Raw genomic sequence first — 27065 nt, 5'->3', positions numbered from 1 at the left:
ATGTTTCACTCTTTACGTGACATTAGAATATGGAGCCCCAGCAATGTCGATCTGTGTTTACTTACATCTACCAAGAAATCAAACACCCGGGCATGCAGGGCCTTGGCAAGTGCGTCCCTGGTGTAACAGGCTTGCTCTACGTTGAGGGTCACGTGGATAGACTCTGACTTGCCTCCCCACTTGCTGTCCATCTGCCGGCTTGTGAGCTTTTCTTTCAACCGGTCCTGGTTGATCCCCAAGAGATAGGCAGGAAAAGCCAAAACTATACAAAACAAAACAAAAACATGACTGTCTTTCAGATTTTTAACAATTCCTCTCACAAATACATGACATGTGTGTGCACACATGCAAGATACCAACCACCATTAGCCTCCAAGATCTTTCACTGTAATGAAGACAGTGTATCAGAAATCTTACACACATCCATCCACTTTAATTTTTCCCAATTTTTCTATTACATGAGTCAATTCCTATGACGACGAAGACTTTCAATAATACAAATCAGTGATCCAAGAAGGGTGGCAAACCAATCCCCCCTACTGAGATCACAGCCAAATGCCTGAAATGGACATCTTTCCAAGTCTGCAGCAAGACAGCCTGGAAGGAACTAAATGAAGAAACATTTTTTTGGCTCCAAATACTGTTTTTCTTCCTTTTTGGTACAGTGTTTTCATAGAATCATCATTCCCAGCTTGAAGCACCTGATATCATCAAACTTATAATGATAACAAATCACATAATTATTGAGCGCTTTCCATGTGTTGGGGTACTAAAGACAGAGGACAGGATATAAAATACTTAAGAAATCTTGAAGACAATTTAGATGGGGCAAAGACAGTTTACCAAATAAAGAAGCCTACAAAAAGCTGAGTATACGACATGGACAGACAATAAAGCCCTGGAGGATTTAGGACAGAGAGATATTACTGTTTGCTGGGGTGGTCAAGGAAGATGTGGGATTTGCTGGGGGAAAGGGAGGGGCTAAAAGGCTGAACAGGGTTTGTACAAACGCAGAGGAAGAAAGAAGAGGGAGAGAGGGGAGTGGGGTGTGCAAAGGCAAGCATGCCGGGTAGGGGAGACACAGCTGAGGTGAGCACTGGCTGGAGATGAAGGTCGAGGTAGGTGACGAAAAGATTAGGATGAATTTTAATGGTGGAATTGAATGGTAGGGGATATTTGGTCTGGAGTCAAAGGGGGCTGGATGGCTTCTAGAGACAGATGTTACCAGATTTACCTGGGGCAGTGTACAAGCAATGGAGGGGATTGTAGTAGTCACACCACAGAATAAACACCCCATACTAAAGACATGGCAGTTGGCACAGCTTGTGGTCTTCAGATAGAAAAGGTGAGGTTCTCACAGCTCAGCAAATTGTCTCAAGCCAAGAATCTCACCAGGAGGGGGCCCAGAGATACAAACATGTTTTCTTGACTTTTTGGTCAAATTACTCTAATATGAATAAATGACAAGCATGAGATTCCTGGACGTGAAAGAATGCTCAGAATTTTTTCCAGTACGAACGAAAGATTTTTATGAACACAAATCAAAATTCTGGACTTGGATATGAATTCTCTTTTTCTGCATAAAGTTTTGCCAAAATTCTCTGATAAACGGATTTTTATTAAAGACCTTATGATAATCCTCAAAAATCATAAAGCTCCCAATAAAGATAATCTGTTTGAATTTCACAGATGGCAATGGAATGTAACAGGCTAACATTTCTCCGTATGTACCTTCCAATGAGATTAAGTCAGTGAAAGCATTTTGAAAAAGGGCAATGCCAGAACAAAGTATTTATTATCTATGTGACTGTTCCACAGAAATGCTCTGACAGGAGAGGGCTTCCTTCTTCAAAGGGCATGTGAACAAAATTAAACACACTAAAATTTGCCAATGGCCAATTTCTTTTAAGTTTAGTTTCACCACACATATGTTTAGGAATCTGGATGTGTCTTCTGCCAAAATGAAAATTACCTTGCACAGAACAAGGACATAAGATGCCTGTAAATCACATGGGCAGCTTTGTGTGAGAATCAAAAGACACTTACCAAAGTGTCTGACACCGAGGAGACCTTCATTAAGGAAAAACTACAATGTTAGTTATTTTCACTCTCACCAGGCAGACAGCATGTAGGTGAAACATGGGCTTCTCCCAAGCCCCCCAATCATGCTAAACTAGGGATGCAGTTAAAATGGTTGGTAGCAATGTTTATGGCATTACCATTATGCCACAGCTAAAGAAACACAACAATATGGCATAAGTCCTTGGGTCCTTGAGATGAAATAGACAAGACTGACAAGGAAACAATATCCTTCCAGACCTCCTATCTCTTAAGTAGAAGAGGGCAAAAGTGAAGGACCCCAGGCACTTGAAAACCAAGGCAGGGAGTTTTGGCCAAGAATCTGAGTCACAAGCTTAGGGAAACAGCTAAGAAGTCTAGAGAGGAAATCTAGTACTTGCTTTTCCAAAAAATCCATGCCATGCTTTTCAAGTATAGTAACTTCTTCAATGGTTGCCCTGGTGCTAAAACTGTAGGGCTGCTCATATTAACTTCATTCCAGCTGTGAATTTCTATGAAGGTATATGCAAGAATGGCTGGATAGGAGCGGCAGTTTGGAAGTGCAGAGGCTGGGGGAATGGGTTGGGAAGGAGAGAGCAAGGAGAAAGCACTGATTAATTTTAAAAATGCTGACGTAACTCTGGTAGAGTTAAACAGAATTATGCAGGGCATAAAAGAACCCACTAGAAAGAATGTTTTAGCACATTTTGATAATGAGGATAGATTTCTACTACTGCATTCAAGTGTAAAGCAAAGTTGGATTGAATTTTTCCATTTAAGCAGAGGGAATATAGAGAAACCAAAAAGATGTAACAAAACAAAACTCCCTGTTACAAATTCAAAAGAAATGGCAAAGTAAATGTGGTTTATCAGTCTTGGGTGCTGAGGTTCTATGTGGTTTATCAATCTTGGGTGCTGAGGTTCTATGTGGTTTATCAATCTTGGGTGCTGAGGTTCTATGCTTTCCAGCCCACTAATAACAAGGCAAAGAAGGGGTACTGTCACTTTACTCCTGTGGTTACTTAAGTAGTATTTTTATTTCCTTCAACAAAGTTCTCAAGCTAATTTGTATTTAATATTCTGCTTTAGTAGACTAGTTGCGATGAAAGTCTTAACAATTTTTTTTCCTACAATACAATAGCTAAAAAAAGGCTGCTTTCTTCCTTTATAAAAACATTGACTAAGCCTTCCCTCTATAAATGCATTCCATGTATTAAAGTCAAATATGAGAAAGATAACACAAACCAGGTTATCCACTTTAAGTAATTGGAAGAGTAACAGGAAACCGTCTTTATGTCCATCAGCAGATGACTGGCTCAATAAACTAAAGTACAGTCAGGCAGTGGAATGCTAATGCAGCTTTGAGAAGGATGGGGTTTCCTCATTTTCAGCAATGTGGATGGACCTGGATATTGTCATACAGTGTGAAGTAAGTCAGGCAGAGAAAGACAAATATATGACATTGCTTATATATGGAATCTTAAAAAAAAGGGTACAAATTACAAAATTAGAACCAGAGTTACAGATACAGAGGACAAACTTATGGTCACCAGGGAATAAGAGAGGGGGAGAGATAAACTGGGCCATTGGGATGGACATATACACACTACTACCCAGGGAACAGAACCAATCAGAACCTACTGTGTAGCACCGGGAACTCTACTCTGTAATGACCTATACAGGGAAAGAATCTAAAAAAGAGTGGACACATGTATATGCAGACCTGATTCACTTTGTGGTACACTTGAAACTAACACATTGTAAATCAACCATAAAGCAAAAAAAAAAAAAAAATTTTTTTTAAATCAAGCTTCTTAATGAATTGCTATAGAATAATCTCCAAGATACAACGTGGAATGAAAAATCACAGAGCATGTTATAAACTCCAACTAATGTAGAATAGTAGGGAAAAAAAGAAGAGATATGAGTAGTTTCTTAGGAACACAGTATTCCCCTGAAAGGAATACAAGAGATTGGAAACAGTGGTTCCTACTACAGAGGGGAATAGTGAACGTGAAATTTGTTCAGTCATGTCCGACTCTTTTCGACCCCATAGACTACATAGTCCATGGAATTCTCCAGGCCAGAATACTGGAGTGGGTAGCCTTGCCCTTCTCCAGGGGATCTTCCCAACCCAGGGACTGAAGCCAGGTCTCCCGCACTGCAGGCGGACTCTGACTAGCAAATGGGTAGATGTGAGAACTGTGATCATGTACTGCCCTGACCATGTTTAGGTATTACCAACTGGGAGAAAACAGCACGACTGGGAGGAGGACCTATTTCTCTATTCAAGCTCTTTGGCTTCAAGAATAGCCCTTCTCTGATGGAGACAGCCCCACACCACTTTCAATCAGAGGATCGCATGGCAGTTGCCAATCCTGGGTTTTACCCAGTTGGCTGAGGAGGCTTCTTGGCTCAAGCATCCAGGAAAATACTTGCTGTGTCAAAGCCATGACCTTTCCCTCCAGCCTAAAGGGTCAGTAAAGGATTGTACTATTTAAGAAAGCAACAGAATTCCAGTGTACGTGTATAGAAACTGTCAAGAAATCAGAAAGGTCGGTGATGAAAGGCAAGTGTTCATGACCCTCCTGGACACATACACACATTTGTTAAATGTGAAGGATAAAGCACATAAAGTATGAAAACATAGTTATTATTCTTGGGCTGTGCTTCTAGATTTCATGGATACCCTGTGCATTTATTGTTTTCCACCACACTCCCTTCCCTGGTAAACACAATTCATGTTTCTCCTTATCAGACAGACATCTAAAGTTAGCAGAACTTCCCTCTTTTATCACCAAAGAGAACAAAAATATAAAAAAGAACCTTATTTGGAATGGAAAGAGCCTCACTGCACTGTCAGCAATGAGTAGGATACTATTTATTACTGGGCATCTAAATTTATCATCTTGGAAGAATGCTGAGAAAGGAAGAAACATCTTCCTGGGTGGTTGAAGGATGTGTGGGTTCTGAGAGCAGCCTGGAAAGCTGACCGATGACAAAGAGGCTAAAGTCACACGCCACAGCGGCTGTAGCACAGCGGTGTACACAGAACCAGTAGTGCGCCTCTGCAGGGAGCACCTGATTCCTTCTCAAAGGGTAAAAGCGATCATCTAGGTCTTCTGACTGCTACAGAGGGGCCATTAAAGACATCATCAGCAAGATCAACACAACAGTGTCCATTTTTTACCCCCTTGTTTTCAGAAACCCAATCTAATCCAACCCATGGGGCAACTTACAAACCTGTGAGCTATCCATATTTACTTACATCCTGAGAGAAACTTCAGGTGAATATCAACCCTAAAGATCAGTTACAGAAAAGATTTTTAGTAGGAGACAATTCTAATTCTCATTAAAGTATAGCTTGATTTTTAAACCTCCATGTAAAATTCTGCCAGGTTTCCCCAAGGTTAAAGAGAAAGCAGAACAGCTTCCTCAGCAGTCCCTAGTGTGGGTGCACAGAAGAGGCCTTTCAGTTCTGCCACAGCAAGACCTGCCAGTCTCCTCAGCCTCTCTTCCTCAAAAACCCAAAGCATAGGAAAGTGGTGAGTTCTTCTGATCGGAACTAAACACTGTATCCCCTCATTTGGCAACCGTGTGCCCAAACCACTCACACTCTTCACTCTCCACGGCCGCGTAATTGCCCACTTCCTTGAAGCTGATGTTTCCCAGGTGGAGAATCCCCGCCACTATCTGTAGCACCAGCGCCTGCTCCTCCGCAAAGATCCCAATCACGTTCATGGCGTGCTGGAAGAGGGGACAGAAACGACCCAGACAAGTCGGTCACTAGCTATGGAACACATCAGAAAGAAACCAAAGCTTGGATGGGGCTGTGCAGTTACACAAGGCTTAGTCTGCGACGGCAGCTGGAAGTCACCATAAGACATTTTCACTGACCAACGCCCTCTCACACGTTCAAGTCTCAACATGGTGCTGGAAAGGCAGTTCAGTCTTGAAATTTCTTTTTTGTGGTTTGGTCATTCAGTCATGCCCAACTCTTCTGCCACTCCATGCACTGTAACCCACCAGGCTCCTCAGTCCCTGGGATTCTCTAGGCAGGAATACTGGAGTGGGTTGCCATTTCCTTCTTCAGGGGATCTTCCCGACCCAGGGATCGAACCCACGTCTTCTGCATTGCAGGCAGATTCTTCATCACTGAGCCACCAGGGGAGCCCAATAAATAACCTGCCCAGTGTGAGCATGCAATCGTCTAGAAATACATGTGAGAAGGCTCTGGAGGAAAGGTATTCAGATGCAGGGGCAGCTGCCCCGTCAACAAGTCTGTTCTTGTCTCTTAATTTTCCCCTTGTTGCCACCCTCTCCCTCTAAGGGCACCAGTCTGCTTTCCAGCCACTCCAAACTCTCACAGATTTTTCTCTTCATTGGGAGGGCTGAGAGTAAATTGTACTTGCAAAGGGATCTTGAAAAATTCCAGGAAAACCAAATAAAAACATCATTAGAAGAGCTTTGTTTCTGAGATCCACTAAATTCAAATAAAAGGAAATGAAAGGCCTGAGTCTTAGATACCCATATCTTAAGGGGGCTCTTTTCTAAGACCACTGCAGGCCTGTCTGCACGTTTTCTCCTACCTCCTCTGAGGCCATGTCGCCCCTTGATGCCACCTTCTTTCCTGATACCTGGGACACAGTCTGCCCCTTTCAAGCACAAATGTCAGCCCCCTGCCACCTGAAACTGTACCTCCAATTGCCCATTCAGTTTTCCCACTTGGTTTGGGATCCAGGCTGAGGGATGAGCCAGGCTGGTACCTGACTTAAAGGGCAGTGGTGATGCACTTCCTTGAGGCTAAATGGGTGAGCAGTCCACCTCTAGAAGGTTCTATTTTTTATTTTTAAAATTTCTTTTGGCAGCACCACATGGCATGTGGGCTCTTTGATTTCCCTGACCAGGTTTTAAACATGTGCCCCCTCCAGTGGAAGCATGGAGTCTTAACCACTGGACCACCAGGGAAGTCTTTAGGAAGTTCTAGATTGATTGAGTTAGTAAGTTGTTTCCCCAAGGATGTGAACCCTCAATAATATACCTGAATTCACAGTGTGTACCATAACGTACACAACATGTTTAAAGAATGGAGTAAGGCTTGCCCTCTGACCTGTAAATACTGAGGTGGAGATGAGACTGAAGGTGTTCTAAGATTTCTAAAACTGATTTTTTTTTTCAATATTTATTTGGCTGTATCGGGTCTTAGTTGTGGCGTGTGGGACGTAGTTCCCTGACCATTGAACCTGGGCTCCCTGCATTGGGTGCCTGGAGTTTTAGCCACTGGACCACAAGGGAAGTCCCTCTAAACCTGATTAAGATCATAATTTTTGGTTTGTCTTTGTAAGGAAACAGCTCAACAACTGCTTAGCTTTCGGCAAACAGGTATGGTAAATATATTACTGAAAATAGTTTTTATGTGAATCAGAATACCTACAGAGGGGTAATGATGAACTTTTTTATTACCCATGTTTAATCATTAAGTGGTCATCTGGCAACTGGGACGATGGCTATTTAAGGGTGTTTACATGTGTGTTTTAAGAAATGGAGCACTTCCAGCAAAAAGAGGTGATGTTTCAGGTTGCTCTTTGCTTTGTTCACCTCCCCTGCCCTTTCTGCCATAGACAATGCCTGGTCTAGATGCCAGATCATGCCCGGCCTGCACCAGCACTTACCAGGGTTTCCTGAAACTCCTTCTTGTCATCAATGCCATCCACCTTGTAAGACCCCGAGAGGCTCAGGTAGTAATAATAGTCCATGGTGGTGATGCCCAGGCCATGCTTCTGCTCTGGGGAGGCGCCCTCGATAAGCTGGAGCAAGAGAAAGTGGCATGTGTGTGGTGGAGCCTATGGATCAGGCAGGTACCACACGGGTCCCGCTACCACCCACCACCCCTGGAGTCAGGTGATCAGACCTTCTACCCCTGCTTCCTAAATGGATGGATGCTCCTGGTCTCAAAAATACGAAGGGGCTTCAGAATATCTGCTCTCTGTGCAGTAGCCCCAAATCATCTCTGCAAATTCTAGTTCTTAACTCTGATTAGACCTGCAAGGGCTGAGAATTTTCCCTTATCTGACATATTGAACTGCGCAGTTACACTGGTGAGATCCCTTGGAACAGTGGAAAGCAAGCCAGATTATCACTACTTTGTTCCTGCTCAAATTGCACATGGCTCTTTTTTTTATTTTTGGTGGAGTCAGACTCTTATTTTTTATTTTCTTAATCAGAGTATATTTGTTTTACAACCTTGTGTCAGCTTTTGCTGTACAACAATGTGAGTCAATGCACATGCCTTCGTAAAGGGCAGCTGGACTCTCCATGCTTCTCACAGCACGGTGTATATTCAAGTACAGCCTCGGGTCCCCCACGCTGGTGTCCTGTCCCTTGGCTTTCTGTTCTATCTCTGGTATCTACCTTAGTTCTGAGCAAGGGCCCTAAAGGTGTGCGAGAAAATGTTCACCAATCCATTTTCTCTCTCTCTTTTTCTGGCTATGCTATGTGCGTTTCTCTAGGTGCAGCAAGTGCAGACCTACTACCTAGTTGTGGTGCCTGGGCTTCTCATTGTGGTGACGTCTCTTGTTGCAGAGCATGGGCTCGGTGTTTGTGGCACCACGGGCTTAGCTGCCCCACAGCATGGGGAATCCTCCTGGACCAGGGATCAAACCTGTGTTCCCTGCATTGGCGCGTGCATTCTTTACCACTGGACCACCAGGGAAGTCCTCAACAATCCATTCTTGAGGTGGGGGTGAAGAATGAATGCGTAGCAATTGCTAACTTTGGTGGTGTAAATACTCCTACCACGACTGATTGCCAACTACCCAGAAACGTCACTGAAGGAAGAAATGCACACAGTCCATGCAAGCCAGCGCCAGCCACCACTGGCCCCCACCCTCATCCACACTTCTTCATCTTGGTTTAGTTCCTCATGTCATCCCAGCTTCACACCCTTAAAACAGGGAACCTCATCTCCTTTATGGAGAAGTTCTTGGTCATCCTATTATATCAGGTTCCCTTAGGTTCCCCCCATCTCCTTAAAATCTTTTTGTGCCATTCTCTTCCTTTTTCTTTCGGTTTGGTTTCGTTTTTGCTAAGGAAGAACTTCTCCCATCTCTGTCTCAGTCTTCTCCCTGCCCACATCATGTACCCCCTTCACCTGAAGGTTCAAACATCCCTTTCTTTCTCTCCAGCCTACAGTCACGTGCTTCTTTGTCTTCTTTAGAAGCTTTTCCTTGACTCTGAAATCCTTCAAGCTACAGAGTCTCCTTCCTCTCCTTCCTCATCTGGTTTCTTCCTCCCCGTCACCATTCTTATGGAACAGGCCTCATGGCTGCTTTGCAGCGGCTGAAGCCACCAGGCCTTGCTTGGTCCCCAGGCCCTTGCCTCATCCCTCCCCCCAAAGCTCTGAATATGTGATCCTGCCCTGCACCCCCAAAGCTTCCCCTGGCTTCGGTGACACTGCAGGACCTCTGACTACTTTCCTGGCTCCTCAATGCCTCCCTCATCCCACAGGTGGTCTCCAGGTCCCCAAGTCCTAAATGGGCATGGTTTTTCCCGCCACATTCACTCCCACAGGAGTCTTACCTATTTCACAGCTTCGACTATCGCTTTTACGTCAGAATCTTAAACTCTGTCTTACCCTGAACTCATCACTTCCCCAGTCTCCAGGCTGGGGTTTTCCAACTTGTGGGCAGAGGATTCTGAAGGGGGGTAGGGCTGGCATTTATAGTACAGCATCCAGGAAATAATTATGAACTTCTGTCCAGTGCTCAATAAATAATATAGTATGTGTAATACATGAAATTACTTTTCAAAGACCTGTACATGGTGCTTTGATGAATACAATTAAAAGCATTACTGAATAGACAGAAGCTTTTGGTCATTTATAGATATTTTAAACCAATAGATTCTAACCAGAAGAATTGTTTGCCACCACCTAACATGTTTATGGAATTGAAAAGACTGAAATGGAAGCAATCAACATAGCTTAACTTCCTTCAAACTGAATAATCATCAAACTCTAACAAAAAATTAAAAAAAAAACAAACAAAAACTAAGTTGCAGCCAATTCTTCAAAGAAAATCTAATGTAGGTCCCCGGTATATGAAGTACTAATACAAAAATCCATACATTAAAAAAATTGTTTATGGTATCATTATACTTTCAAATACTTAAAAAACATTCAAAACAATTATATTCCAATAAAAATCAATCACCATTAAAAAAACATTTAAAAAATAGTTGAAACAAATGATTGCTGAAGCCTGGAACATAATTTAAAAGCATCCGGCTGACTGCTCTAACATCAAACTCTCCATGGCTTCCGAGAGTCTAAGCCAAAACTTTTTGACCGGGGAAGAAATACCTCAAGTCTTTTTTCAAGTGTTTCTTCCCACAGTTCACCTTTTGGAGACCTCTACCCTTGCAATCTGGCTGCAGCCTGGCTCATTCATTAGCTTACCTGTCCCCTCCCCTCCGTCTCTCCCATCTCCCCACCTCCTCATCCCTCCCTCCTTGCTTCGTTCAGACCATCTGACTCGACCTGAGTCAACCTCTCCTCCACACCATCTTGTGCCCCCTTAAAAGCTCTCCTTATTGTCCCAGCTATATCTCCCCTCGTGATCTCCTATTTAGCCAAGAATCAAACATCCCTACTTTTGTTCTGAAGTGTGTCAACACTTTATTGATTATTTTACTTTAGGGAAATTGTTGTCTTCTCACCCCAGCTAGACCTTATTCTGCCTGCAAGTAAGGGCATCCTCACAGTTCTTTCGCACATGACTTGCACATCCTGCGTTAATAAAGACTCAAGGGCTGGCCAGACTAGACTATCTCACCCTGAGGACCTGAGGACCAAGAGAAGAACATTTTAAATGTGGAGAAGGAACAGAGAAGTAGGAAAGAAATAATATAAAGGAAAACCTGGTAAAATATGTGAAAACTCCGCTCGCCAGGGTTCCTCATCACCACGCGAGATTTTTCCAGAAGGAAGTTGGAGATCTTTCCACCATCTGGTTCCCCACCTGGACTGAACTGGATTTCAAAGTATTTTCCCTGCAAGAAAATTAGGGACTTCCTTTAATGGTCGGTGAACAAAAACATGATGTTCTAAACAGGCTTGGGATATAGCATATAATTCAAGGAAATTCATTAATGAAAGATATGTTCTGAATTATTCCCAGTTCTGGTCTAGACTTCCTCACCGTTTCCTATCAGACAATAACCTGTGCCTTTGTCCAATCATACAATTCTGTACTGAAAGAGAGAATCTATCATTCTAACCTGACTAAATATGGATACACTCACTATATTCCTTCCCCTTTTCCCTTAGTAGGTGCTTGTCTGCTAAACCAGAAGCTATAAAGAATAGGACAGAAAAATCACATGGTCCCCTTGATCTAACAAGAGTGAACTCTGCCAGCCTCTTTCAAAGGAATCAAATTTCCCCTCTGAGAGACTTATTTTCATGGCTTTGAGCAAAAGCAATTTCTTTTTATCCCAGGAGCATCTAATATGCTAACACGAAATAAAAGTACTTTTATAAGTTCTTTCCAGCTAGCTGTGGGTGTGGGGATTTTTGTCACTGTTGTTCTTGTTAACATTTCCTTTTAAATGACTGCTAATAGGGAACAAAAGAGAATAAAACCCTGGACTGTAGCTGAAAAGGTGTCCAGATTTGTTAAGTAAATAATTTTTTAAAACTACAATTTAGTTTCTCTTCAGTCCTCAGAAGGGTCCAGGAGTGTAAATTTAAATGAAGAAAAAGATGAGAATGTGGGTTTTAGGGAGTGGTGTGACCTAGGGTCAGACTGGAGAGCATGCCCAGCCTAACTGCATTCGCATTTAATATTTTTTAAATGTGTATGCTGATGAAGTGCACCATCTCAGGGATGAAGCCTGCCAAGCCACAAGTCTCCGACCAGAACCATAAACTCACTAAGGAGAAGAAAAACACACTGCGTGTTTTTCCTCCTGTGGATAGCACCTAGTACTGCTATGTTCCAGCTAAGTGAAGGTCGATTCTGGGTATCAAAAAAGCTACGAAAGAAAGCCACAGTCTAATTGTCTATATTTGTCTTAATCTGCTGACTCTTTCCTCTCCCTCTCCCAAAAATAAACCCCCAGACAAACATCCCGAGGCAGCAGACATAGAGGACCACAAACGACTGCCCTCCCGAACCACAGCGGTTCACGGCAAAGCCTGCTCAACAAGACCCCTCGTGCCTCCTTCCGTGGCCATCCTTCTCCATCCTTCCCTTTGGGCATGTTCTGCAGGGAATAATTCAGTGTCCATTTGCGTCCGACCCCACCACACCACCCCATTCCCTATCAATCTGGGGAGAGGGATGAAACAAAACAGGATGTCAAAGCCACGAAGGGCAGATTTGGTCAACGGCAAACTCTCAAGTCCTTCTGTTAATCGTTCACAACCTTGGCTGCCCACTAGAAAGATCCTGGGAGATCCTCTAAGAAATACTGCCCGATGCCATTCCAGGCAAGTAAAGCAGCTGCTAGGGCCTGGCACCCAGACACAAGCAGCTGTGAGAGGCCTGGCTGGCTTGTGTTTCTGACTGCGCTGGATCGCCACCGCCGCGTGCGCCGCTCTCCTGCTATCACCGCTGCATGCGCCGCTCTCCTGCTATCACCGCTGCATGCGTCGCTCTCCTGCTATCATCACCGCTGCACGGGCCGCTCTCCTGCTATCATCACCGCCGCACGCGCCGCTCTCCTGCTATCACCTCCGCACGCGCCGCTCTCCTGCTATCACCGCCGCACGCGCCGCTCTCCTGCTATCACCGCTGCATGCGCCGCTCTCCTGCTATCACCGCTGCATGCGCCGCTCTCCTGCTATCACCGCTGCATGCGCCGCTCTCCTGCTATCGCCACCGCCGCATGCGCTGCTCTTCTGTTGCGATGCGAGGACTTCTCATTGCACTGACTTCTCCTGGTGGGGAGCACAGGCCCTAGGGTGTGTGGACTTCAGTGGCTGTGGCCCCTGAGCTGTAGAGCTCACGCTCAGGAGTTGCGGTGCATGGGCTCAGTTGCTCCGCAGCATGTGAGACCTTCCCAGATCTAGGACCAACCCATGTCCCCTGCACTGGCAGGTGGATTCTTAACCATCGGATCACCAGGGAAGTCCACCTGGGTGTTTTTCATATGTGGCCAAGTTTGAGAATCACTACTCTAATGTAATGGGAATGCTTATGCACAACTCAAAATTGTAATTTAAAGAGCAAAAATCCATAATGAGAGATCAAAAAGTTCAGTTTTGTTGTAAGCAGCCTGAGGGAAGGAGGAAACTATATAAAGAGAGGACACAATATTTTAATTCATAAATGAAAAGAAACCTCAGTTCTTAGTAATGTTTTACTTCTTAAATTAGGTACTGGGTACCTCAACGTTCACTGTTTTATTTTAAAATAGTGTTTGAAATATTTCATAATACAGTTCTTGAAACTTGAATAGATTTGTAAGTGGAAACAGATGAATTTTGATGATTCCCACTGCAAGTCCATTTGAACTAAAATTACCCATAATCCCACCCTGAAGCACTTCTACCTCCTCCTACTAATCACTATTATAGTATATTCAAACATCGATCTGCAGATACCTTAATTATGCTTTATATAAATGAGCATTTTAAAATAAAAATGGGACCATATTATAGATATTGTCCTGTAACCTTTTCAAAAAATTAATATATTACGGATATCTTTCAAAATAAATTACTATTAACAGGGAACATGGATATTCTAACCTAAAAGTATTTTGGGTCAAAGACAATGAGCATTTTAAACTTTGATAAGAACTGCCAAATTGCTCTCCTGGGAGAAGATGTCAGTCTTTAACTAATAGTGTCTTCCTCCTTAATGTTTCACCATCTGAGAGACCGAAAATGATACATGGTTTTAATTTACATTTCTCTCATTACTAATGAGCACATCTTTTGATGCCCCATCAGATTCTGCTGTGTGTACGCCCGTGTGCATATGTGTGTATCCGTGTGTGTGTGTGTATCCGTGTGTGTATGTGTGTACTACCTTTCTGTACGCTTTTCCCACCATTCCATCAGGGTTGTATGAAATTCTGTTATCAGAAAAACAATAAATTCTGGGTATTTTTGCTTTTCTTTACAAAAACTGATTGCTATAGCCTTCTTGTCCAAAGACAAAAGAATAATTTATATTGGAAATATCAAGGGAAATATTGATTTGGTTACTTTTCTGCTCCGTAAGGAAGGCAAAAGAAGGAAGTTGGGTAGCTAGAGAGTTAAATTTGCTCAAATCCTTATAAAAGGCAGATTGAGATTGACAATCAGGGAAGAAAAGATCCAGTGAAAATTTCATTCACATCTTCTTTCCTGTTTCATTACCTAGAAACTTCAAAATAACATAGCCCTGGCATTGAACAGAAAAACTAGAGAAGAACAAATGAGTAATAGTTCAAATAGTATTAAACAGTGAGGAAAGTAAGGGCAATTCTGACAGATAAAACTCACCAGGGAGCTTAACAATTACTCCATGAAAACTGAGTAAGAATTCTCTTGGAAATAGAAGCTTCCTTCTAAAACAGAAGGATAAAAAAGAAATTGCTTTTCTCCAAAATTCTCACTTATTTATTTTAAAATGGAACAGAATCCACATCACAGATGGTTCCCTAAGTGCTTTACTGCCAGACATAATCTATGGTTGAGATAAGATACAAAATCTACATAAATCAAAGCTACTGAGCAAACATTCACTTCTCTGTAAACGTGGCTTTTTGTCAAAGGGAATATATTCATATTCATCCTTGCCAGCTTTCCAGTTCACCCCCTCGGGAGACACTCAGACAGAAAAACGTCTAACTAGGCATTCAAGGCATTCAGCTGATATTTTCATTACTTTTGGTAAGCAGGCCAGTTAGGAGCACCATGTAGGCTCAGGTCAGTCACTCTGGCATGTCATTATGTTACAAGAACATGTGAAACACACACACACAAAGCCAAGAGGGGCAGGGTAAGCAGTCAGCTCCTTCTGGCCGACAGACAGGAAGAAGTCTCTCTCTAAGGTGCCGGATCAAAGTTCCCCTCCAGGGTCCACAGATCTACGAAGCAAAACAAGGTGACAAGACCTGGGTCCTTCAATTGGGAAAGAAGGCCTTTTCTCTAGTGCCCAAAGCAAAAAAACTTCTCCAAGACCAAAGCTGACACTTCCACTTTCCTTAGGAAGGCAACTTTAAGTTGAGAACTAGCTTCAGAAATTATCTTATTTATATCCCCAAGGCTCAAAAAGGACTTGAGTCAAAGGGTGAATTGAAGCCGGACAGTTCACAACTAGAGAAAAGTTTAAAAAAGCTCAAAAAGGCAACCTCCTGATAATGTGTGAAAAACCCCTATTTCCTTGGGGACACAGAACTTAAATCAGGAATGTCAACAACACCAATCAGGTGGCACTCTCTATCACAGGAAAGAAACTCACAAATCGGCTGGAGTTGTTGTTCCGGACCGTCTTGGCATTCCCGAAGGCCTCCAGCAGCGGGTTGGACTGCAGGATGATGTCCTTGACGTGCTGTTACAGCAGAAAGACCGAAGTTAGGACGACGTGAACACCTACCCGGCAGTGAAAGGCCAGACTTGCCCGAGGACCTGGCTCCTGAATACGGTGAGGGTGGGAGGACTCAAATCCCAGTCCCTGGGATTTCCGGAGGATTTACTCTTTCCTCTCAACAGACCTGGCCCTGTTGGTGTGGTCGTGTCTTCCAGCTCCCCTGGCTTGATGCAGGATTCCCTGCAGCCAGGGGGCCACCACAAATCAGGATCTATGAATGTTCGCAGACTGGGTTTCCAGATTGGATGGTGCAGCTTTATCCTGTGCCCCCTGGTATATCGGGGAACATAAGAAGAAGGGGTCTCTCCTTGTCTTCTGATCAGATTCTTAATCATCACTACTCCTGTTCTACTCAACTTCTGTCCCCACCTATCGCATCCCCCTCTTCACTGCAAATGAGAGTTACCTTGAGGGAAATTAAATAGTTTCTCCTCTCCTAACAACATTACAGACACACACACCTGTGCTTCCCAAATTTTCATGTGCCTGAATCACCTAGAAATCGCGTTAAAATGCAAATACTGACTCAGTAGGTCTGAGGTGGGGCCCAAGAGTCCACGTTTCTAGCCCTGGTGTTGCTGGTTTTGTCTGTACAGAGCCCCATTTGAGCAACAAGGATCAACACTGGATTGGGTGGAACAATTCCTGGCCTATTGGAGGGGAAGAATTTGGTTTTCATATACCCCAATTCAGTGTCAGACTGAAAAGTACAAAACACCCCATGGGCAAGACAGCTCAACAGATATGAGTTGATGTTGGAGAAGGTTTTGAACCAGTGAGTCATTCCTTGTACTTCTAATTATTCACATGCTATGGTTAAACATGTTCCAGAAATAACAAGTCTTTGGCTTGTGCTCTTTAGCTACTGACTAATTTCAAGCCAAGAGTTCTGTATCATTGTCCTCACAGGAAAACAGGAAGAGAAAAATCAACATTAAACGTCTGCAGTCGGGCCACTAGGTCGTCGTCCATAGCAAATCAGACGAGATGAAGGCACTAACCACTAATTGACTCTGCAACAGCCAAAGTGCTTCTCTGGCACCCCCTGAACATTCTGAAGGGCAATGAGAACTGGAATTCCATCCACTGGGCACATGTCATTAGCAATGGGCACAGAGAGCAAATTATGGGTGGTTCCTCCATGGAATCCATTTCAGAGTTTAGAAAGGTATTTCTAAGCAGCCTATTTTCCTTTAAAAAACTCATGGATTTATATGAAATTTGCTTTTGTTCGTAAAATAATTTTGACTTTGTGGGTCTTCGTTAATCTTTTGTACTTGTTGTTTGCTGGCCAAACATCCCTACACCATTCATCAACACTGCACTTTCTTGTAGGGACAGAAAAAAAGAAAAGCTCGTCTTTCCCTCTTTAATTACTGACTTTTAAACTGAAAACCTTTTGCATGTATCCATCTATCTATTCATCCATCTATCCATCCATCCACTATCAAGATGGCCAACAGAATTTCGTGGCATGTGGTAAGCATACAGGGGGAAAAAAGAGCAAATTAAAAGAGCAGCCCACACACAAAAGAGTATCCTGGATTTCTTGCTCCAGGTCCATCTTCTAGAGACAGGGTATGGTCACACAAATGGAGAAAAACATATGGACTGGACCACATCAATTTAAGTCGTAGAGTTGTACTCGCTGTCCAACATGGAAGCTGCTGAGCCCATGCAACATGGCCAATCCCAACTGTGATATGCTGTAAGTGGAGAACACACACTGGAGTCCAAAGATTTAGGATGCAAAAGAAGGTAGAGTATCTCATCAATTCATTAGTAATTATAGGCTGAAATAGTATTGGGGATATAGTGGGTTAACTGAAAAATATATTTTAAAAGTTAATTTCATTTGCTTTTCACTTTTTTATGTGACTACTCAAAAATTTAAAATTATGCATGTGACACCCACCATCTTTCTATTGGACGGTGCTGCTCTAGATTTTCCTTTCATTCAGTATAGGAGGCTACTCTAAGACCTTTCTACTCTACATAAGGAATACTGGCCTCTGCCTGAAGCATTCTGATTCCCCAGGACAGAATGGAACACTATTGATTTAGTAGACAAAGCCATAGGAAGAGAATTTCGATGTGTCTTTTTAAAGTCTACAGCTGACCATGGCAATAACATCATATTAAATGATTCCAACTAAAAAATTAATCTTCAGGGTGAAATCTACCTTGGATCATGACTTCTAATTTTAAAAAAAGTTCCCAGAGGTCTGTGCAAGTGATGAGCACTGTGAGTTCGGGCAGCTCCTGTTGACCTTAGCCTTCATCACCATCACCCGCTGCTCTCTGGGGACAGGCTTCCCCAGTCCTGCTTATGCTGCTTTCACTACCATAGTGAGTAAACTAAAGACAGGCGAGGCTGCATCTGCCCCTTTCTTCATACCGTCCTCTTGAATCTGCCCCTTCTGTGCCATACTGTGTGTTAGCTGATCAGTCGTGTCCGACTCTTTGCAACCCCATGGTCTGTCCATGGAATTTACTAGGTAAGAATACTGGAGTGGGTTGCCATTCCCTTCTCCAGGGGCTCTTCCCAACACAGGGATCAGATCCGGGTCTCCTGCATTGCAGGCATATTCTTTGCTGTCTGAGCTACAAGGGAAGCCCATCCTTTTCTTTATCCCTCTCCTGTGTCCTCCTTCTTCTGGGTTTCCCCCCTTCTCCTAATGTTTTCCGTTAATACTCTAATCCTTCTTTCTTTTTTTCCTTTCTGTATTTTAAAATTTTTACAAATTTTTTAAATGGGAGATGAATTCACATGGTTCAAAAATCAAATGTTCACAGCCACTCTCACTTTCTGAGATGGTCAGCATGCTGCCTATGGAGTATATATCTTTCTAAATAAATCCACCTCTTACCTATCAATAAAATAAAAAATAAAAAGTTCACAAGGGTCTACATGGAGAAATGCCTCTCCCCTAGTCTCCCAGGTTCCTCCTGGAGAAATCACTATTATCGATTTCATGTGTATCTCCCTGGAGCTATGTTATACATATCTAAACAAATGTTTTATAAATACATGCTCTTTTCTCTTCAAATGGTAGCACATTATATACAACATTCAGAGCTTTGCTTTTCGCAATTCATGATATATCTTGGAGATCAATCCTTATCAGTACATGAAGCTTCATTTTTATGGTTGCATAATATTCTAGTCTATTATGAACCACAAATTATCTCCCGTCACCAACTGATGAACATTTGTTTCTAGTCTTCTCCATCATCAAAAATGCCACATCAAAGAACTTTATACATGTATCATTTTGCATACATTTCAAGACACCTAAATGATAAATTCTCCCAAGTAGAACTGATGAGTCAAGGGTGTCTGCTTATAGGTTTGAAAAGCTTTGCTGACATGTCCTCCACAGAAGTGCACTAGTTCATGTTCCCACTAGTAACGTGTGAGAGGGCCAATGCCCCTATATTTTTAACAACAGAGTGTTTAAACACCAGAAAAAATTTGTTATTCTGACAGTTAAGAAACAGTTTTCAATGTAGTTTTAATTTGCATTTCTCTTCCTATCTTGGGAGTGAGCATATTTTCATGTTCTGAGTGAATGAAAGTCGCTTAGTCGAGTCTGACTCTTTGCAACCCCATGGACTATACAGTCCATGGAATTCTCCAGTCCAGAATACTGGAGTAGATAGCCTTTCCCTTCTCTAGGAGATCTTTCCAACCCAGGGACTGAACCCAGGTCTCCTGCATTGCGGGCGGATTCTTTACCAGGTGAGCCACAAGGGAAGCCACGTGTTTTATGAGTCATTTATATTTCCTTTTCTATGAGATGGTTTTTATGCCCTGTGTTTATTTTCCTTTTGGATTTGTAACCTTTTCCTAGACTGTATACAATATTAATTATACAGTAGGCATCTCCATCTCATAATATGCTGTTTCTCTGCAGATTTTAAATTTCTTGGTTATAAAACCAGTGTCTTCTCTGTGGAAGAGAAAACTGTTTTCAAACAGCAAACGGAGCCTTGTCCTCTGGCCCAGCACCAAGTCTCAAAATGGGCCACAGCATTAACTCACCTGGACTTTGGGGCCTCCCCCAGACACCCTGGAGATGTAACTCATGATGTATTTGGCAGCCACTGTCTTTCCAGCACCACTTTCACCACTAAAGAAAGAAAGACAAAAAGACTCACCTATGAAGTGGCTCATGACCAGCTCCCTCTCCCCTGAAAAGACTCCCACTCCCAAACAAAACTGAAGAAGAAAATTGGTAAAAAGGAACTCGGTTAAAAAATCACAGAACTGGTTGAGACTAAATCACAACCAGTGATTTAATCACAGTTAAATCACAGCAGGATCAGGTTACCTCTGTGACTTGTATGATCACTATTAACATGGTGTGTGGGCTGGGGGCCTGATAATCACCACTGTGATGGGAGAGACCGTCCAGCATTCTAAATGCCCAATAATAGAAGACACGATTAGGAAATTACATATCAGAAGGACAGACTAAACAGATTACAACTGACAGCAAGACTGTAAACATGGGGGGTTGGGGGGTGGGAATGAAGCACATAAAGTAATGTTATGTGAAGTAAATCAGATTCAAATTATATGTGAAAAACTGTAAAGGAAAAAAATCACATTAAAAAAACAAAAAAGCCTAGAACTAGAACCACAAAAGGTTAGCAGAGGTTTGGTAAAGGAAAAGATACCCTGGGAGCCTTCTTTCAGCTCATTATTTTCTACACGTTTAGTAATCATGTATTTCTTCTTAATTAAAAACAAAAAAAAGTAGATATGCTCAGGTTTCAAACCATGTGCCATGAACTGAGAACTGATGCAAGCAACTTTATTTTCAAGTTCTAAAATTAAATGATGAGGTAATATTAATCACATCCTGCATAACAAAGACTGCTTCCGCTTGGTGGCCTTACTGCATGGGGAAAGCCTTTTGTTAGCACCATAGAGTCAGATCTTCAAAAACCCCATTTCTTCCTTCAAAATCCCCTTGAATTGATGACGACCTCAATTCAAAACAAGCTTAAGTCAGTCAGATTTCTCATCTCTCTACAGGTGGCCTTTGTGTTAGCATGACAGAATTAATTAGAGGAAAAACTCTGTATTGTGTAAAATAATGATGAAATTTAGTATGAAAAATTGAGGGTGCTGTGAGTTCAAATGACATTTTTTGTGTTTGAATTTCTTTGGACTAATATATGTTTAGTTAGAGAGATTATGGGAAAGAATAAGAGAACCATCCTCTGTGAGGCCCTCTAAAGGTCTAACTCCATCAACAAACTCATTCAGCATCCTAATATTCAGTTCCTGACTTCCAGGTCACATGAATACGGAAACCAAACTGATATTTCATAAGATATGGCGGCAAGTAGAAAGCCAGTGAGCCTCGGATGCTGTGTCACGCCGATCACAGAAGCCATGCTTACTCACAGGCACAAGTAGGTATAATAAATATTTCAGTGCCATGAGGAAGTTATCTGTTCAAATGGCCCATGTGATCAGAAGATTTATACCCCAGATCCAAGGTCAAAACATGCACTCTCACTCATTTGAAGCATAGGTTTTATCAACAATGAAACTCCATTTTCTAATGTTGTAAATAATGTGAACATTTAAGGATACTGGAAAGTCCAAGAGTACAATGGTACCACCAGCCTACCCACATCTCATGTCTCCTGCATCAGCAGGTGGTTCTTTACCACCAGCGCCCCCTGAGAAGCTCATATAATATCACACAGACATAAAAAATGAACAGAAAACTATGTGGCAACACAAAGGCAATGCAGTTACTGTTGAGTGGCAACATAAGCAGAAGACACTACCTGTGACAAAAATAATGTATGGACAGGAACCACAACGCAACAAGGCAAAAAACAGCTCTGACTTGTTGGGCAGCTGCTTTTCGGGTAACTCTTGTTTCTTTTGATGTAATTTCTCTTAATGTTTAAAGTTTTGGAAGAAGCAACTAACCACATATTTCATATTTTTAAAAACAGCATTTCCAGAAAAAGTGAGATTATACATCACAATGATAATCAACAAGATTAATTTCTTTAGATTATTTCTATGTCACAAGTGAAAGTGAAAGTGAAGTCGCTCAGCCGTGTCCGACTCTTTGCGACCCCATAGACTGTAGCCTATCAGGCTCCTCCATCCACGGGATTTTCCAGGCAAGAGTGCTGGAGTGGATTGCCATTTCCTTGTGACATAGAACCTGGGTTCGATTCCTGGGTCGGGAAGATCCTCTGGAGAAGGAAATGGCAATCCACTCCAGCACTCTTGCCTGGAAAATCCCATGGACGGAGGAGCCTGATAGGCTACAGTCTATGGGGTCGCAAAGAGTCGGACACGACTGAGCGACTTCACTATTCACTATGTCACAAGTAAACAACTTTCATATTTAGGATTCCTTAGAGAAAGCTGTGTGTATGTGAAAGAGAAAAGAAAAAAAAATCCTATTAAAATTACTGTACACTTTCATACAGTGATGCCCCCACTCTTTCTCTGGCTAATACTGTGATTAGACATAAAATACTTTGTATCTTTTGTTGAAAGGGAAAAAAAGGAAGAATAATGAAAGTGACTCGTTTCATATAATAAGTAGGCCGGGCACAATAATAGAACATCTACATTCTCAGTAACTGTGATATTTTTCAGAAGATTTAAAATAATTAGTCTGGCTGAACACTGATCGGAATTTTCATTTCTTGGTTTCAATTTACAGACCCATAAAAAGAAATTTTATTGATCAGAGGCCAGTACTTTGCTCAGAATATGGTATAAGAATGGAATGTTACATAATTACTTGAAGCTTACAATATATATATAACGGTAATTATGTTGTCCCTTTGAGAGAAAAAACTTTCTTTCCCTGGACTAAAAACCCACATTAAAAGAATGTGAAAGTATCAGATTATATAGCATACCTGAAATTATCTGCTTTGCATCTCACAACAATGAGAGCAATTTGCTCTGCTTATGATTATAAGCAACCTTTCTTAATTGTCTTCATTGGACTTTCAAAGTGGACCAAAAAATACTCTAGAAGTGTATGTGCTTTAAAATTAGAAAAATGCCCCAGTGGTCCCTAAGTCCAGTAGCCTACCACAGTCCTCAAAGTACTTAAGGAAGGGCCCATGTCTGGTCTGTCTTCAGACCTGCTGAATCCTAGTCTCCAAGCACAGGGCCTAGAAATAATTTCTAACAAACCCCCTAGTTCTTATATTGCTGGCTGGGAATCCACTAAACAAATGTAAAACAAAGTCAAGACAGACTTCACAGGAAACATCAATTCAAAGAGGAAATAATGTAATGTTTCTGTGTGCATTCAATATAGAAATGGAAACATTTGCTAAAGTATCAAAGAAATGGAAAGAATGTTCAGGGTGAGGGGGGACTATTTACAATGATATACTAATAATTGGATTCAGAGACTATATTGCTATTCTTAGACTGAAAGTTATTCTTCACTTAATAATGAATGGCGTTTTCAATTCACTTCAACTGATTCTAACAAATTTAAAAATATCTCAGCCTTATTTTGAGGGGAGACATCTCATAGAATAAGTAGTCACCCATTCTATCTCCCCCCTTGCTAGTCTCAAAAAATTTCTTCTGGTTCTTACCACACTAGCTTTTGTTCCCTTATAACTGTTCAAGTTAAAGTAACTGAAATGTTGCTCTGCCAACTTTACATGTACTTGCACTTTATAAAGGATAAAAATTTTAAACAGAAATCGTATGTGCATTTGTTTACCCAGCAAGCACTAAATGCCTCCTCATGCTAAGGGCTGGCTGGGGCTGGAATGAGATGGGTCTCCTGGAATGAGAGGAGCCTACTGCACCAGGGGAGGTCAAATGTACTGATGCTGTGGTAACACCATGGAGATACGGGTACAGTTTTAGGGATTTCTGAGTACGTATTAGGAAAAGATTCCTAAAGAAATTGATAAGCTAAGTCAAGTCACACTACTTACATCTCAAGTTAGCCGGGTAGGGGAGGGACTGAGGGAGGATGTGTGAGTAGGCAAGGATTAGAGGGTGACATTCCTGTCTAGAATGAATGGCTAAGATAATGAAGTTACGAAAATCCCCACTGGGTCCTACTTTCTTAGACCTGACTTTATATATGTGTGTGTGTGTGTATACACATATACATATTATATTAAACTTGATTCCTATTTCAGAAGGTATAATCCAAGGGTAAAAAACACAGTGATAGTTAAATTTTTTTTTGTAATTCTAGAGTTATAAAGGATAGACATATTAGTGACTAAAAGAATCTGGAGGATGAGAAATAACACAAGTTCCAAAGGAGATTAGAAAGTAAAGTAGAATGTCGCAGTTTTAGTTTGCCTATCTGAAGGTTTCCAGAGCTGGAGAGAAAGGGGTGATGATGATCTGTCAGAGCCTGTAGTAACACTGAAAAATATAAGCCTCAAGTACATACAATGGCTGAATGCATAAAATACAAAATCAAGCAGAAATGACTGAGAAAATGATAAAAACTCATTAACATCACAAGGACAAATAAGACCGACTTCTTCCAAATCAATTAGAACTGTCAAGCAGACAAAATGATCACCTAGAGCCTGCCAAGAAAATGGCCCCAGGGCAATGCTCATCTTGGCCCAGGCCTGATGCAATAGGAAAAACCCAGTGTTTAGTCTGAACATCAAGTTTGAACCCCAGCTCAGCCACTTGTTAGCTCTACAATTCCTTTTACTGTTACTACAGTAAAAAGAATTATTTATTAAAACAGATATCTTAATACATCACTCCTTAACAGTTAAAAAAAATTTTTTTTGTGTATTTCTTATTCAACAACTTTCCCTGCACTCCTCAGTGGAGGACAGGGAAGCCTGGCATGCTACAGGCCACAGGGTCATAAAGAGTCAGATACAACTTAGCAACTGAACAACATTAATCCCCATTTTGCAGATGAAGTGACTGAGGCTTGCAGAAGTCACACACTTTCTACAGAACAGAATAACGAGTTTGCCCTGTGACTCAACACCAGAGACCTTTTCACTGCACCCCATTACCATGGGTGGTAACAGATGACTAACCAGACAAGCTGACACCTTCTGGCTCAAAGCAGCAAAGTGGAGAGAGTGTAACAGTGGAGCCAGGCAGTCCTGGCTTGGTACATGGCCTTGTCACATTTCAAATGTGAGATGCTTAACATGTTTCGTTACCTCTCTGAGACTCAGTTACCTGATCTGCAATAAAGGGGGTAATAATACCTAGTTCGTTGTTTAGTCGCTCAGTCGTGTCTGACTCTTTGCAATCCCACGGACTGTAGCCCACCAGGCTCCTCTGTCCATGGGATTTCTCATGCAAGAACACTGGAGTGGGTTGCCATTTCCTTCTACAGGGGATCTTCCCGACCCAGGGATCAAACCCACGTCTCCTGCATTGGCGGGGGGATTCTTTACCACTGAGCCACCAGCAGAAGCCCAAATATCTAGTTTCCTAGGTTGTAAATGATACAAGTAAAGGATGTTAAGATACAAAGCAAGTACTTGAAAGGGGGTTACTATTATGATTATAGATAATATATAAACTAGTGAATGAGTTGGGCTTCCTGAATAACACACTTCAATTCAGGGTGGTAGGTAAGATTTTCAGGGAATCTGGGATGAAAGGATAAACTTGAGCCATAGTTCTTCAAGACTGCAGACAGAGGGCAGTCCTCACACAGAATCCCATAGTCAGGGTGTGAGATGACTGGGCCTCCCAAAGCCAGGCCAGAGGGACAGGGAGTTTCTAAGGACGCTGGTGCTGGGATAAACAAGAAATTGGAAAGAGTTCCAATGCTAACAATAAAAGGCTCCTGAAATACATCAAAGACAGGAAGACAGCTCGAGAATCCACGAGACACTTGATAGTGCTGAGGCAGACAGCAGAGATAAGACATAAGTCAAATATCAGAAGTGATCTAATTTTTTAAATTGTTTAAGTCTTTCATCTTTACTCCTGCAAATCTTAGGGATTCCAAACTCAAAATGTTTCTTGAAGCAGACATTGTCACTATTGAATCTAAGATTGCTGAACTGTCTCTTTTTCCTCTACCAAAATTCTCAAATTCAGCCACTAAATCTTATCGATGTGCCTCATGTCTTTATTTGTTCTTTAAAAAATAGTTCTTTGTCACATGTTCAGGATACAATCTAACACGACTTTGCAAACTGGTGTTAGATACATTAAGGACAGAATAAAAACAGCTGCTTAAGAGTATCTCAAGCAAAAATATTAGAAACTGGGGAATTTCCTGGTGATCCAGGGGTTAGGATGCTTTCACTGACACGGGCCTGGGTTTGAACCCCAGTCATGGAAGTCAGATCCTGCAAGCCTCACCATGTGGCAAAAAAAAAAAGAAACTGCACCAAATGTGATGCTCTCAGATCAACATCATATATATATTTAATGCACTAAGACAGCTGATGCAGGCCAAAAGTGACAGGAATTCACTTTTGATGGCAGCACTAAAGCTGCCACATAAATATTCTCCAAGATCCCATTAAGTCTTTACAGAAGTCAGTTGGCAAGGGCTCTGGCTAGAGTGCCAAGGTCTAGTCTGATGATACAGAGATAGTAGAGAATAAGAGAAAAACTTGTCACTCTTCCTTCTCATCCCGTATTATTTTATTAAGTACATTTGCATAGATGTCTCCAGTAGGTCTAAAGCTACCACAGGCATGACTCTAAAACACAAATCCAAATTCTGGATTCCAGAGCACAGAAGACTACTGGGCTAAGCAGATTTGGGTTGCTCATTTACTGGGTTCACTGGTGTCTGCCTGTGTCTTCAGGTGCTCATCGTGGACAAGGGATGATACTAAGGGAGCTATTTGTAGCTTTCTGTTGGCACTGCCTGGCATCCACACTCACTTTCTACTCCTTTACTCCTTCACAGGGTTATGGAAGATCACACATCAGTTTCCTCTTTGCCTTTCCAACTCAGGTCAGGTCTTCATCATCTTACATCTAGACCTCCATATTTGCTCAAGAGTCCCTCTCTTTTCTACCCATAGACTCATCTTTGTGAACCAGCCTCCTGTGGTAGCATGTCTCTGCTCAGAGGCCTGCAAGACATCATTGAGGCCCGAAAGCTTGTCTGTAGATTACCCAGCCTGTCATTCAAGGAGGTACATGTCACTCAATCAACCATATCTCCCCAAATCAACCAATCTTGCATTACTACACAAATGCCATATGGCTGTCATACAGAGACAGAAGGGAGAGACCCATTTCTGGCCCTCAAGTAATTTATAAGGACCATTCGTCAATGTAAATTTTCTTTAACCACCACACTGATGTCCTCCTCATGTTCTCCCCATTATATGGTTTGGGCTTCAGAATTTGTCAAGCCATCAATGTTTTCTTCATTCCACCCATCCTATATGGAAGATTCAACCCAAATCCCAACACCT

The 27065-nt window shown here is 42.1% G+C and overlaps 1 protein-coding gene across 1 annotated transcript in view; it reads right to left on the bottom strand.

The window, feature by feature from the left end:
* The window catches only part of MYO1E (myosin IE), a 214186-nt gene that overhangs the window by 69537 nt on the left and 117584 nt on the right, over positions 1 to 27065 (bottom strand). Inside the window, exons 5-10 of the mRNA XM_052646372.1 lie at positions 19687 to 19774; positions 15513 to 15602; positions 10975 to 11106; positions 7731 to 7865; positions 5673 to 5805; positions 66 to 262 (exon numbers count right to left, since the gene is read on the bottom strand). Coding sequence (XP_052502332.1) covers positions 66 to 262; positions 5673 to 5805; positions 7731 to 7865; positions 10975 to 11106; positions 15513 to 15602; positions 19687 to 19774 — 775 coding nt within the window. The remainder of the gene's footprint in view (positions 1 to 65; positions 263 to 5672; positions 5806 to 7730; positions 7866 to 10974; positions 11107 to 15512; positions 15603 to 19686; positions 19775 to 27065) is intronic.

The sequence above is a fragment of the Budorcas taxicolor genome, chromosome 10, assembly GCF_023091745.1.
Source record: "Budorcas taxicolor isolate Tak-1 chromosome 10, Takin1.1, whole genome shotgun sequence".
In the NCBI taxonomy this organism is placed as follows: domain Eukaryota; kingdom Metazoa; phylum Chordata; class Mammalia; order Artiodactyla; family Bovidae; genus Budorcas; species Budorcas taxicolor.
The sequence above is the reverse complement of the archived record's forward strand: the minus strand, read 5'-3'. Positions and strand labels throughout refer to the sequence as shown.